The 14,746-nt window shown below is 40.8% G+C and overlaps 1 protein-coding gene across 1 annotated transcript in view; it reads left to right on the top strand.

Annotated features, from left to right (window-relative positions):
• Window positions 1–14,746, top strand: part of METAP1 (methionyl aminopeptidase 1) — a 212,090-nt gene that overhangs the window by 101,147 nt on the left and 96,197 nt on the right. The window contains 2 exon segments of the mRNA XM_033957361.1: window positions 2,517–2,568; window positions 3,792–3,904. Coding sequence (XP_033813252.1) covers window positions 2,517–2,568; window positions 3,792–3,904 — 165 coding nt within the window.

Genomic DNA, 14,746 nt, shown 5'->3' with positions numbered 1-14,746 from the left:
TGTATGCACTATCACCTCAGTAACAACCATACAAAAATAGACAAATACACCCCTTCCTTTTTACTAAACCACGATAGCAGTTTTTAGTGCAGGGAGTTGCGCTGAATGCCCAGCGCTGCTCTCGACGCTCATAGGCTCCCTGCGCTAAAAACCTCTATTGCGGTTTAGTAAAAGGGGACCTTAGTGTAAAATATAGACATCAGATATAAATTCAGACACATTTTGATCACTAAATTTAAAATAAAATCATTTTTCCTACCTTGTCTGGTGATTTCATGAGTCTCTGGTTGCACTTTCTTCTTCTGACTGTGCATCCAATCTTTCTTCTCTTCTTTTAGCCTGTATGCTTCCTCTCCTCTAGACCTCATTCCCTCCCCCAACTTTTCCTTCCTCTCTCCCTGCCCTTTCTTTCTCTCTGCCTCCCTTTCTTTATTTTATGTTTCTCTTCTTTCCTTCTGTCTCTCTGCCTGCCCTTTTTCTTTCTTTCTCCCTGCCCTCCCCCAAGCCACTGCCACCGGGGACCAGGACCCAAACCGCCACCAATAACAGGCCCAAATGCCGACGCTGCCCCAGGCTCTCCCTGCTTCGGCCGACCAACATTCCTCTCCCCGACGTCAATTCTGCCGTCGGGGAGAGGAAGGCTGATCGGCCCAAGATCGCGATCGACCTATTGGGGGAAATGCTGTCGGGTCCTGCCTTCGCGGGAACAGAAAGTAGGCAGGACCCGGCAGCAAGAAGAGCAAATGCTTCACTAACCTGTCTCCCGCCTTAGCCCATAGCGAACGCTTGCTTCAGGGCTCTCAACATGTGCGTGCCGGCTTCCCTCCGAAACTGGAAGTTATGTCCGGGGGGGGGGGGGAGAAGGGAAGCCGGCACGCACATGTTGAGAATCCTGAAGCAAGCGTTCGCTACGGGCTAAGGTGGGAGACAGGTTAGTGAAGCATTTGCTCTTCTTGCTGCCGGGTCCTGCCTACTTTCTGTTTCCACGAAGGCAGGACCCGGCAGCATTTCCCCCAATAGAGCCCCGGAGCATAAGATCGCTACGGGCTGAAATCTCCGAGCCGGGTTTTTTTGTTTTTTTTTAATATGTTCAACAGCGGTGGCAGCAGCAGATGATAGCCGGGCGCTCGTCTAAATTAGCTGGGCGGACCGCCCAGCTAAAAGGCCCTAGGGAGAACACTGGTAAAAGATGCCTGGCCGCTTGACCCCCCCCAGCCTAAGGAAACAAATGGGGGTATTTAAAGTTGAGAAATGTCCATGAGAATGAGAAATACATTGACAAAATCCTTCTTGAAGTGTGTAAGATCTCTAGCAGAGAGAGATATGAAATTGTACATAAAGATGGCAGTTGCATTAAGATCACTAGAGCTTCCAGGATCAACTGCCTGACTCCAACTTCCAGCCCAGGAAATGGAAGAGGCAGAAATATCCTGGAAGCAGGAGGAACTGGTGCTTTTAAATCTCACATTTACCTTAACAGACCTCACTCTATAGCAGTGGTCTCAAACTCAAACCCTTTGCAGGGCCACGTTTTGGATTTGTAGGTACTTGGAGGGCCTCAGAAAAAAATAGTTAATGTCTTATTAAAGAAAAGACAATTTTGCATGAGGTAAAAACTCTTTATAGTTTATAAATCTTTCCTTTTGGCTAAGTCTTAATAATAATGTGATTTATAGCTAAAGAGACATAAGATCAAGAAACTGTTTTATTTTACTTTTGTGATTATGATAAACATACTGAGGGCCTCAAAATAATACCTGACGGGCTGCATGTGGCCCCTGGGCCACGAGTTTGAGATCACTGCTCTATAGGGTTTCTGGCAGTGGCAGCAATTCCCACAGGCTGCCTGATACTGACCTGGATTCCCTTCCTTTGGTACATCCTGCCCTTCCCCCGACACAACTTCCTATTTCTCCTTGGTGGATGGTGGTAGAGGTAAGGCATTGGAGTCAGTTACGAGTAGCTTGTGAGTGAGCGAGGTCTGTTAAGATAAACACGGGGTGTGGGGGAAGGGGCTAGGGAAGAGATGCCAGATTGGTGTTTTTCTGGTAGTTGGCCAATAATTAAGAGTTTATCCTGTTGGATTTTGAGGGCTCTTTAGTAGATATTTATTGTTGCTCGATTGATTACTAGATACAAATTGTGGTGGACACATTGAATGTGTGTGTTATTGTTATCTATTATGGTTGCATTGTAAATGCACTCTCTAGACTCAGTCAGTTACAATAATAATAACTCTGTAGGATGCCTTCTGTGTCTACATATGCTTGCTTTCAGTGTTGGCTGATGTTAATAATGTATCTATGTGTTGTCTTGCTGTGATTCCGGAGTCAACTAAATATATTTGATTTTCAAGAATCAAGCATTGTTGATATGGCTTTATTTCTTTCATTGAGGGGGGAGTATATAAAATCAAGTGAAATTACCTGTGTGGTTGCCTTATCTCTTGCTTGATATTTTCCTTCTGATTCAACTTACATACTGTATATACTAAAGTTTTTGTTTTATAATTTTAGGAATGTTTTAAGGGAAGCTGGGCTACTCATAAGCTGCTACACAAGAAAGCAAGTAAGTAACATTGATCCTTCTTCCAAAGATGGTTTTCATTTTAGCGAGTTTTATTAGAGTGGGGTGAATTATATACGGTAGAAGCATCTGAAAACTTGGCCTTTCTCCAAAATGTAAAGCTATCTATCCTCTTTAAAACCTCTAATTTTTTATTTGTCTTTCTCTCATTTATTGAATTACCTGTAAACTGTGCCGAGCTCTATCTTTAAGGAGAGGATGCAGTATACAAACTTAAGGTTTGGTTTAGTTTAGAAGGAGGCCATGAGCAAGAAAGGGAGCAAAACAAAACTCCCTTTTTGTCAGAAAAAAAGTTAGTAAGCAGAATACAGTTTACAGTAGAGGAAATAACCTGCGAGGCTTATTTCAGGATTCTTTTTTTTCTTCCTTCCATATTTCTCTTAATTTAAGGGCTCCTTTTACTAAGGTGCGTTGGCGTTTTTTGCGCATGCAGGAAATTACCATGCGCTACACTTCTAGAACTAATGCCAGCTCAATGCTGGCGTTAAGGTCTAGCGCATGCGGCAATGTAGCGCACGCTATCCCGCGCGTTAAAGCCCAGCGCACCTTAGTAAAAGGAGCCCTAAGTCACCCGTAGTTGTGTGTTTTTAACTTTTGGAAATATTGAAGGTATTAATATCAGGCCTTTGTTTTCTTTATTTCGTGTTCATGCTGTGTTCCCTGCAGCCTCGTGGTCACCATGGTTGAAAGGATTTTGGGGGTGGGAGGCCTTATATGTTACTTGACCAACAAACATTGTCACTTAGATGTCTTGGGCCACATTGTATCATCTCCCCTCCCTTACTGTGTTCAATGAATTTGCCCTGGCATAAGGCAGATGATCCAAACTCAGGACCTTTGTTTCAAAACCCAGGATCTGGCTCCTTCATGCCCTTAAGCACCGTGGAAAGATGTGAATCAGAGTCTCTTGTTTTCTATAGTCATGGGAAGAATAGAAGTCTGCAAAATTATGCTTTAGTGATCCACCAGATCACCAAATATTTTTTAAAATTTTTTGAAACTTTAGCAATTCTGTATATCCAACTGTGGGGCATTCATAACTTTGAGATTAAAAAAAGAAGCATTTAGAGGAGTCTAGTTCTTTTGGTGGTGGCTTTTTAAAGTAATTAGGTGAGGTTAGTCATGCCCATGATTCTTTGCTGTATTTGGATTGTTCACCCAGGTGTGGGCAGATGTTGACATGATACTTTTTATTTTATTTATAGAAGATGAGAAAGCAAAGCGAGTGGTGTCGCCTTGGTCTATGGATGGTGAAATTAACACAGATCCATGGCCGGGCTATCGATACACTGGCAAGCTCCGGCCATATTATCCACTGGTAAGTTGTGTGTACTGCCACAGCTGTTCACAAGGAGCTGTTTTTTAGCAATTTTCATTGAGGCACACGTGAGATATCCAATGATGGTGTGCAGGTAGGGGCTTGTTGCCCTTGCCTTGTTGTGTTAAGCGTTGGAGGTGTTCCTCCCCTCGCTGATCCTTCAAACTGAGGATATCCTGTTTATATACTAAAATTTTAGTATATTTATAATTGAGGGCTTGTTGCCTTGTGGTCACACATTTTACCATCTCAATACCACTCTCAGAACACTTTGACTTTTTACTGCCTTCTAGTTGTATCTTTTGTAAGTTCCTCTGGAAGTTCCTTTTTGGAGTTCTTTTTCGTTTTGTGCCTGTTAAGCTAAGCAGTTTTCAATAAAACATACCGTACATTAAGACATTCCAAGACAATTAACTCTTGTGATCTAGGCAATATTAATACAAAGATAAAAAAAAAAGAAAGCTCAAACACTTATAATTTAGGAGATCAACAAAATTTTATTATAAGTTTAATCTACTACATTATTTTCTGAAAGCAAAGATGATCTTGAACTATCTGTTTAAGATCAAGGAGCATAGTCTCAAAATGGGCTTGCACCTTAACATGAAGAAGACAAAAGTCCTGACAATGGGTAAAATCAATCATTTTATCCTTGATGGAAAAGCAATAAAAACAGTAGACAATTTCTCCCTGTTTGAATCGATAATTAAATGACAATCAGTCAGGAAATCTAATAAGAACATAAGAATTGCCATACTGGGACAGACTGAAGGTCCATCAAGCCCAGTATCCTGTTTCCAACCCAGGTCCCAAATACCTAACTAGATCCCAAGTAATAACACAGATTTTATGCTGCTTATCCTAGGAATAAGCAGTGGATTTCCCCAAGCCATCTCAATAATCTCTTTTAGGAAATTATCCAAACTTTTTAAAAACCCTGCTAGGCTAACTGATTTCACCACATTCTCCGGCAATTAATTCCAGAGTTTAATTACACGTTATGTGAAGAAATATTTTCTCCAGTATGTTTTCAATCTACCACTTAGTAGCTTCAGCACATCCCCTAGTTCTAGTATTTTTGGAAAGAGTGAACAAGTGATTCATATCTACTCTTTCCACCCCACTCATTATTCAGTGTATCACAAACTGTGTGCTGCGAGATGCCAGAGAGGCACCAGCTGACTTTTCGCAGCGAGAGGCACTTCCTGTAACCTTTCAGCCGGCGCTGGTACCTCTCCTCTTTGCTGGTGCATCTCCTTTTTTCCCCGCACCTCTCCTGTCAATAACCCCTACCAGTGTACAAATAGGCTCAGGGCCACAGCTGGAGGGTCTCTAAGCATGCACAGACATTGACGTGATGATGTCAATGCACGTGACGTCCTCGCAATGACATCTGCACACTTCCAGATGCCCTCCAGCTGCGGCACTGAATTTAATGTGCCAAGGCGTCAAAAAGTTTGTGGGACACTCTTTTATAGACCTCTATCATATCACCCCTGAGCCGTCTCTTCACCAAGCTGAAGAGCCCTAGCTGCTTTAGCCTTTCATCATAGGGAAGTCGTCCTATCCCTTTTATCATTTTTGTTGCCCTGCTTTGGGCAGAAAGTTTTATGAAGAACTTAGTACGCAGAGATACATCTTTGCACTTAAAGATCTTGTCTAAGATTCAACTGGCTCAAGCCATGATATTCTCAGTAATGTAAGGATGTGAAAGTTGTACAGTGAAAAATTGATGCCTTCAAATTATGGTGCTGGCAAAAAATACTGCATATACCATGGTATGCCAAAGATCAAATCAGAGTTGGAGGATATCAAACCTGAACTTTCCTTGGAAGCTGAAATGAGAAAATTTTAGCTTTCAAACTTAAGACAAATCATGCAAAGAGAAAGATCTTTAAAAAAAGACATTTTGGCAAGGTTATATGACAGCACAAAAAAGGAAGATCAGCAATGTGATGGATCAATACAAAAACAGTTGTGGAAGCTCCGTTATCAATAATTATCTGCCTGATTGAAGACTGAACACAAGGTCACCAAGAGTTGATGGCATATAACATGTGAAATTCTATATAGGAATGTGATGCCTGCATATGTACTGTACAATTCAAATTCTACTGTCTATTATTCAAAGCATTAAACGGCTCCGCCCCCCCCCCTATCTAAACAACCGCCTAAACCAGATCCTCACCTCAAGACAAAGAAGAACTCCGAACCCTTTTGCCTTTCCTCCACTCAAGGGCACTCAGCGCAAAAAGATGTTTGATAACCTTCTGGCGACGCAAGCAGCAAAACTTAACCACTCCATCTCCAACCTGTTGACAGCAACGGGCGACTTCAAAACTTTTCGAAAAGAAATCAAAACCCTGCTTTTCAAAAAATGTATCCAGATATCTTAACCCAATCCTTCCCCCTCCTCCTAGATAAATTCTCCCCCAAAACCTCCACTTAAATAATCTCTTCCTCCCCAAAACACCAACCAAGTATTCAGATCCCTGAAATGTAACGTAATCTTATTTGTACTCTAACTGTAATCTATTTGTTATATCACACAGTAACGTACAGTCAATTTAATATCCAATTTGCAAGTTCTTCCAGAATTAATCCAGGTACCTCTCCTCCCTTGTAACCAAAAAAAAAACACCCCAAAACTGTTGTAACTTCACTGGAAATGTCCAGTTAGTTCTTTTGTAATCCGCCTTGAACTGCAAGGTATAGGCGGAATAGAAGTCCCTAATGTAATGTAATGTAATATATGTGTGCATGGAAGTATGTATAAATATACTGTGTGTATTTCAGTACATTTTTATATAATACACCACACAGTGATTTGCAAGTCTTCACGCCTTGTACATTTTTCTTATTTTGCTATCTAAAAATGCAATTCAGTGGTTGTTTCACTGATCTACATAGCATACAGTACTCTTTTTTTTTAAATTCATTTCCAAAACTTACAGTAATAACTCATATGAAGAAAAATCAGGATGGTAGAGAAAAAATAGCAAATCAAAGAACAAATCTAATAAAATAATAAGAACCTAGATTATATTTTTAAAGAGCAATGAACAATTATAGAACTAGTCAAGAAGAAACTAGAATAAGAAACTAGAAAGTCATGGTTGTAGAAGTCTTCACAAGTTGCTAGACTTGCTAGAAAAACATGATGTGGAGTAAGACTTGGACTATCATTTAATTCTCTTACTGCTAATTGGCTGACCCTAAGATTGTGGCATCGTCCAAAGACAGAGTAACTTTGCTGAATGCCTTTTTCTTAACCCTTGTTGCTTCTTTAGTCTTGGGTTTTTTGTTTTTTGTTTGGTTTTTTTTTTTTTTTTTTTTTTGCAAAACATCTCCATTTCTTTTCTGAGATCATCATTAAAATGGTTGTTATGAGAGATAACAGTTGCACCTTTTGGGCCAGATTCTGTAAACGGCACCTAAATTGGCAACCACCTACAAAAATGGCTCCGGCTTTATGTCAATTACGCTTAGATGCCATTTAAATAATTGTGGCTAATGGTGCCCGCCACAAAATGTAGACATCTGCAATGTAGGCCAGGGTTTTACTGGCCTACATTGCACACACCTAAGTTCCTTTGAGAATCATGTCTATCAGCGCTTAAGGTCATCTCTTCCCCTAACCAATCCTACTTTACCTTGGGTGCTATTAGATACCTCCTTAGATGCAATTATGATTCCTACCTATGAGTTTTTAATCATTCTTTAATGCTGCAGTCAATTACCGCACTGATTAAAACCAATTAAAGCAATTAAATTAGGTGACAATACAAATAATAATAATTTATTCTTATATACCGCCAGACCACGAATGGTTCTAGGCAGTTCACAGCAGGTAAGGCTGAACATCCAGCAAATATACAGTTCAAAAAGATACATCAATTTCTAGAATGTACACAATACATGTTATATTTAAAAAGCATTAGGAAGCTTAGGTTATAAATTTGTCAAATAGTTGTGTCTTTAATAGTTTTCTAAAAAAATAATAGGATGAAACTCCTGGCATGATTTTGCAAACCAGGCGTTCATTTTGGCTGTCTTGAAAGAGAGAGTTCTCTCGATAAATCTCTTCAAATGACACGATTTGACAGTAGGATATGTGAATAACTGAACTCTATGCAGGGCAGGATTAATTCGTCGAGGGCCCCTAGGCACACAAGTACACTGGGCCCCCTGCCCCGCCCCACCCCACCATGCGCCCAGGCGGAAACAGGAAGTTGTGTCAGAGGGAAGCTTTGGGCAAGCAGCACCGCTTGCACAATTACAGTTCTCGTTGCCTTTCTTACCCGTGTTGCTTGCTTGTCTTACTTTCCGTCGATGGGGGGGGGGGGGGCGCGTTGCCAATCGGGGTGGGGCCCGCATTGCTGATCGGGGGGGGGGGGCTGCATTGCCGATCAATGCTGGAGGGGTCCATCGCTGTTTGGAAAAAACAATGTTGATGCCCTCCTTCATCGGGGCCCCCCTGACCATTTTGGGCCCTAGGCACATGCCTACTTGGCCTATTGGTTAATCCTGCCCTGACTCTATATGTGGGCTTATTGGAGTGATTTAAAAAGAAATGGGAAACAAGGTAACCTGGTGACATACCAAAGATTGATTTGAAGCAAATACATGCGAATTTGAATAAAACTCTAGCCTCAGTCGGTAGCCAGTGTAATTTTTGGTAATAAGGAGTAACATGCTCCCATTTTTTCAGACTGAAAATCAGTTGGACAACAGTGTTTTGAACCATTCTTAGTTTTTTGAAGATTTTCTTATAGGTGCCCAGGTAGACTATTACAAGTATCGATGACTGAACAGCACCACCTAACTTATGGCACTGTTTATAGAATCTGGCCCTTTTTGTTTGCATTACCGTAAGTCCTATAAAGGACTGTAAAAATAAGTACCTCCTTCATTTGTCCTGTTTTAATTAGATTGTAAGCTATATTGAACAGGGATGGTCTCTTACATGTTAATGTACAGCACTCTGTATGTCTAGCAGTGCTATAGAAAGGATTATTATTAGTAGTAGAACAATCTGTCCTAGTGCAAAATTGCCATTCCTGAGAAGTACTTGTCTCTCGATAGCTATTATCTGTGTGGTTGCAAATACATGTTCACATAAGAAATGTAGATGCCTAATTGGATGCTAAGTAGTTGTACATATGCCCTGTCTGTTTAGTCTACAGACTGGGTTAGTAGTTCTCAGGCAGAAGTGAAATGGAAAGTCGGATCCTGGATGTTCAGCTCACTCTTGTGCAATACTCATATACCATCTGGCCACCTTCCTGTTTGTCTTTTTGATTAGACTGTAAGCTCTGCTGAGAAGGGACTGTTTCTTGAATATTTTAATGTACAGCGCTGCATACGTCTATCAGCACTTAGAAATAAGTGGTAATAGATGTAAGTATTAAGCGATGTACAACCCCCCTTACATATATGAAGTATATCCTCATACATCTTATTACAATTACATCAACATAATACAGCAATGATAAATAAATCATCAGAACAAAACCCCGTTAGTGGTCTATAATGTCTCACTCAGGATCTGTAGTACCATAATAATGCTGTCCTCAATGACTTCCTAAAAGTTAGGTAGGACATGCCATTGAAGAATTTGTCAAATACAGAATTCCACAAGACTGGACCATGCTCAACTTCTCATTGAAGGAGTTTGGCTTGACCAAGGCCAAGCAATGAAAACAACTCCTGAAAGGAGCATAAAGTTTTTTGTGAGCAATATCTAAATAACTTATTAGATAGATACATTGGAGATTTTACATGCCACGTTGTAAACACCATACACAACCATTTAAATTTAATATGTTGGTCAACAAGCAATTAGTGCGGTTTGTACAGCACTGAAGTAATGTGATCTATTGCCTGCCAAAAGTCTAGCAGTGGTATTTTTGAACCAACTGCAGATGATGTACATAAGCTTTACTTAAGCCAAGAAAAAGGATGTTGCACTAATCCAACCTGCATGTTATAAAAGCATGTATCGGCTTTGTAAGATTTTTTACTTACCAAAATAGGTTTTAATTGACGCAGCATGCGCAGTTGGTAAAAACTTGACTTTACAACATGATTAACTTGAGGATTAAGACTTAAAGTCACAGCTTACACCCAAAACAGTCACATTGGTAGAAAGTTGTAACCTTGTGCCTTGAATTTCTGGAAAAGCTCTCAGCGCTTTTTGACCACAAGAGATCCACATTGCAGATGTCTTGAAATAAATGGACTGAAAATTCTACAAGAGCAGAAACACACCTTGGAATCCCTATCGATAGAAATTCCATGTGTAAAGGGAAAAAGGATAGTGATAGGTGTATACTACCCTTCGCCTGACCAGGATGAACAGACAGATGCTGAAATGTTATCAGAAATTAAGGAGGCTAACAAGCTGGGTAACAATAATAATGGGTAATTAAAACTACCTTGATATTGACTGGGTAAATATAACATTGGGGCATGTTAGGGAGATAAAATTCCTTGATGAAATCATGGACTGCTTTATGGAGCAGCTGGTTCAGGAACTGACAAGAGGTGAAACAATTCTAGATCTAATTCTTAGGGGAGCACATGAATTGCTGCAGAAGGTAATGGTGCCATTATTGAGATGGCTTGGGGAAATCTATTGCTTTATTCCTAGGATAGGATATTGCTTTATTCCTGTTTTACTACTTGAGATCTAGCTAGATACTTGGGACCTGGGTCGGCCACTGTTGGAAACAGGATACTGGGCTTCATGGACCTTCAGTCTGTCCCAGTATGGCAATTCTTATGTTCTTATAAAAAAGATGGGATGGAATGAGTTGGGGGTAGATAAGGAGAGATGCTGGAGTCAGGGAGAGAGAAAGATAACAGTATTATGAGGAGGAATTAGAGGAGAGAAGGTGAGATGCTGCCTCATGAGTGGGAATGTAGGAGATAGGGAAGTGAAGAGGAGAGGAGCATCTGGACTGGGAAGGAACATGGACACAGGGAGAGGGATAGTGACACAGAGGGCAGATATTGAACTTGAGGGAAATAGGGACAGAAACATAGAAGGGAGGTGCTAGATATGACAGATAGGGATACAGAGAGAAATGACTGTGGACATGGAGAGAAGAAATGTCAAATGGCCAGTAGACATTGGAAAGCAGAAGATTGATGGGGTGGGGGTGGGGGGTTGGAATGGGAACTGGCAGAAGATGGATAGAACAAGGTGAGAAGGGGGGCCAGAGCAGGAGATTACTGGAACTTGATGATTGAATGAGAGTGTGCTGGAGCAGAATATGGAATTAGAGATGGCATGAGAATTTTGAGGGGATTCTGCGTAATTGGCATCGGTAGATATGTTGATGAGTTGTGATAAAGAGTGAGGGTGTGAAATGAGGAATAAGAGGGACAATAAAAGGGGAATAAATTTTGGGAAAGGTTGAGTCAGATTGTGAATAACCTGGAAGACTGGAGATGAGAGATTTGAAAAAGGAAAAAAGATGGGGGTAGTGGGAAGAGGTATGGGAAGAAGGGGATGGGCCTCTGAAAGGGTTGAGCAAGGATAGAAATAAGGTTAGAAAGATGGTGAAAGAGAGGCACTAGAATATGGGGGTCTAAGTTAAGAGAGAGAGAGTTGCCTGGAGGCAAGGGAAGGAAGGAAAGACAGATGGAGCTGAGGGGATGAGAGGCTTAGGAGGGTGAGTACAGAGGATGGGAATGGGGGATATAGGAAACTGGGAAGGGAGAAAGACAGATGGGACAATAGAAGGGAGATGGGAAGTGGATGAATAAAAAGTGAAAAGGAGACTAAGGACTAGAAGGTAAGAGAAGGGGAGAATGAGAATAAAATCAAATGGGTAGATAAATGCATAGAAGAGAAAAGTGTATGGGGGGAAGGAAATAGAAAAAGAAAGAACAGTGCCAGACAGATACAGAGATGGATAGGAAAAAGACAAGAGATGAAATATAAAGACCAACCTGGAAAAAAAATCAAAAGATCATTGACACATGGTGAGTGGAAAAGAGAATGGAGACATTTATGGAAATAAAGGTAGAAAAGAACATGTTTATTTTTTTAAATACTTTTTAATGTCTGAGATGTGCTGCCATTGTGAAATGTACGTTTTTTTCTGGTTTTATTTTGCAAAGTACAGGAAAAAATGCATTTCTGTTCTAGTACTGCCCTTTCAGCTTTTTGTCTGCATGTTATTTTTTGTGGTTCCCTATTCTGTTTCTGGTGAGGGTTCTATGTATGTAATTGAGGTGAAGGATTTTGCTAGCATGTAGTATCTTAAGAACCTGTAATAGTCCAGCTTTTTCCATTTTCCCAGTAGCAGGTATATTGATACTCTCGGGCCCACTGTAATATTTACATACATAGCCCTGTCTTTTCATAGGTGGATTAGTACCCTTATTTTGTGATATTTTTGTTCTTACAGTGTTATGGCTGTGATTAGTAGGAGAAGAATTCTGGGATAGGCCTGGATATATTTCTAGACTGAAAGCAATGTAGGACAGACAACCCTTTGAGAAGATTTGCATATTTGACTATGTAATAAGTATTAAGTGAGGAGAAAATGCAGTCATTTGCTTAAGCTTATGTATGTTTGCTTAATGTGTTTTGTTACATTGAATTGTGTTTGTACTGATTTGTGAGCCGCCAAGAATTTTAGATTCTGCAGAGAGCAAGTTATTTTAAAAATAAATGTTTTTTGTATAGTTATTGAGTGTCTTTTTGCAGGGTTTTGTGTTATATATGCTCCCCTTGATGTCAAAACCTGACTATGTCTTTGCTGCCATGATAGTACCATACTCTAAATCAGGGCTTCTCAACCCAATCCTTGGGACATATCTAGCCAATCAGGCTTTAGGATACCCACGATAATATGCATGAGATAAATTTGCATGCCCTGAGGAGCTGAAGAAGCTACTTAATAAAAGAGCCAATTCTTATTGTGTTCTAGATATATGCAAGAGAGATGTAAATTTCAGTCGAACGGGTCTTTATTATACAAGCCCCAACAAGGAGCTGTGTTTTGGCAAAAACAGATGCCGCCTTCAAGGGACAATAAATACAGAACTTCTATGTATAAATTATTTTTATTCTCTTAGTTTTCTGAAATTTTGTATTTTCTCTTACCACTGATTTGTTCATTACATATCCAAAGGTTTTATGTCTTTTTATTTGTTTTTTATGTGTTTACGTAGTGTTTTGTCCCCTGAAGAAGGCATCTGTTTTGCCAAAACACGGATCCTTGTTGGGACTTGTATAATAAAGACCCGTTCAACTGGAATTTACAACTCTGTTGCCTTTTTTTGTGGACTTTTATAATGTGCAAGACAAGTTATCTTTTCCTTTCGTTGTTTGGTTCCAGATATATGCCCATCACATTTTAAAATCTTCTCCTTTAGAATTTTTGTTATGGCTATACAATTGGATATGACTGAGTTTAGAAAAGGGGGACTATCCAAGTGAGTTAGGGAATATAATTTTGACTCCCATACCTAAAAATCCTAATGGAAATTTAGCAGTTGCTTCTATTCCTTTATGGATAAAGATCATGGAAGGTATAGTCTCTCAGCAATTGACAGAATATATGGATAAGTTCAATTTACTTCATTTCACCCAGTCAGTTTTTAGAAAAATGTATAGTTCAGAAACTGTGTTGGGCACGCTAGTAGCTGAAATTAAGGGCTCCTTTTACGAAGCTGCACTAGTGGTTTTAGCACACGCACCGGATTAGCATGCGCTAGCCAAAAATCTACCGCCTGCTCAAAAGGAGGCGGTAGTGGCTAGTGCACGTGGCAATTTAGCGCGTGCTATTCCATGCGTTAAGGCCCTTGTGCGGCTTTGTAAAAGGAGCCCTAAGTCTTGGTTAGGGAGAGGAATTCGAACAGCTTTGATTCAATTTGATCTAGCTGCCACTTTTGATGTGGTAGATCGTGATGTGTTGCCAGGGCCAGTGTTGAAATGGTTTAGGGGAATTCTTTTTATACAGTGTTACCTTGGTTTACGAGCATAATTCGTTCCAGAAGCAGGAACTAAGGCTTTGAGCATGCGCAGATGCTCAAGGCCCAGCGAACAGGAGGACAGATCTTCGGGCACCAGCATCGGCATGTCCTGTGCATTGGTGCCGGGTGCCAGTTGGGGGGGTAAGTGATGTGTTTGGGTGGGTGATGGGTACGGGGAGGATGTCAGATCGCGGTGGGGGGGGGCGATGTGAGCGGGGGTGGGGGGGTGCCGGATCGCGTAGGGGAGGCGCTCGTACATCAAGGCAAGCTCAGTTTGCGAGGCGCCAATTTGCAAATGTTTTGCTCGTTTTGCAAAACACTCGCAAACCGGTGCACTCGTAAACCGAGGTACCACTGTATAGCCAAAAACACAGTTGAGTGAAAATCAAACAATAAATGTCGACCCTTTTACCAAAGACAGTGTGCTAGATGCAAACTTCACTACAACCAATACCCAAAAATCACAGCATGAGCTAATTCAAACTTAAAAAGGAGGAAAAAGCCTCCGAAAAATAGTGCTTACCAGCCACTACAGCGGCTCAAGGCAAGACCGACCAGTACCTCATTGGCATAAAAAGCTTCCTTTATGTGTTTTAAAATAGCTCTGTGAAATGCAATATAGGAGTAAACAAGATGAAAGTGAAGAGACTGCTTATCTTGTGCCGAGGATCGGCGCACCAATGATAGGCCAGCATTTTACAAATCTATGCTGCCTCGGGGTGTAATCCCCAATCCTCTCTCCAGGGAGCACAAACGTGGTGCAGGGAGATGCGCTCGTTTGTGCTCCCCTGACATCACTGATATTTTGGTCTTCCCTCCAGGACTCTCTCTGTTTTTACATTTTCCTGA

The sequence above is a fragment of the Geotrypetes seraphini genome, chromosome 1 (genome assembly GCF_902459505.1).
Source record: "Geotrypetes seraphini chromosome 1, aGeoSer1.1, whole genome shotgun sequence".
Taxonomy (NCBI): domain Eukaryota; kingdom Metazoa; phylum Chordata; class Amphibia; order Gymnophiona; family Dermophiidae; genus Geotrypetes; species Geotrypetes seraphini.
Note: the sequence above shows the minus strand (reverse complement) of the source record. Positions and strands in the feature narration are given on the sequence as shown.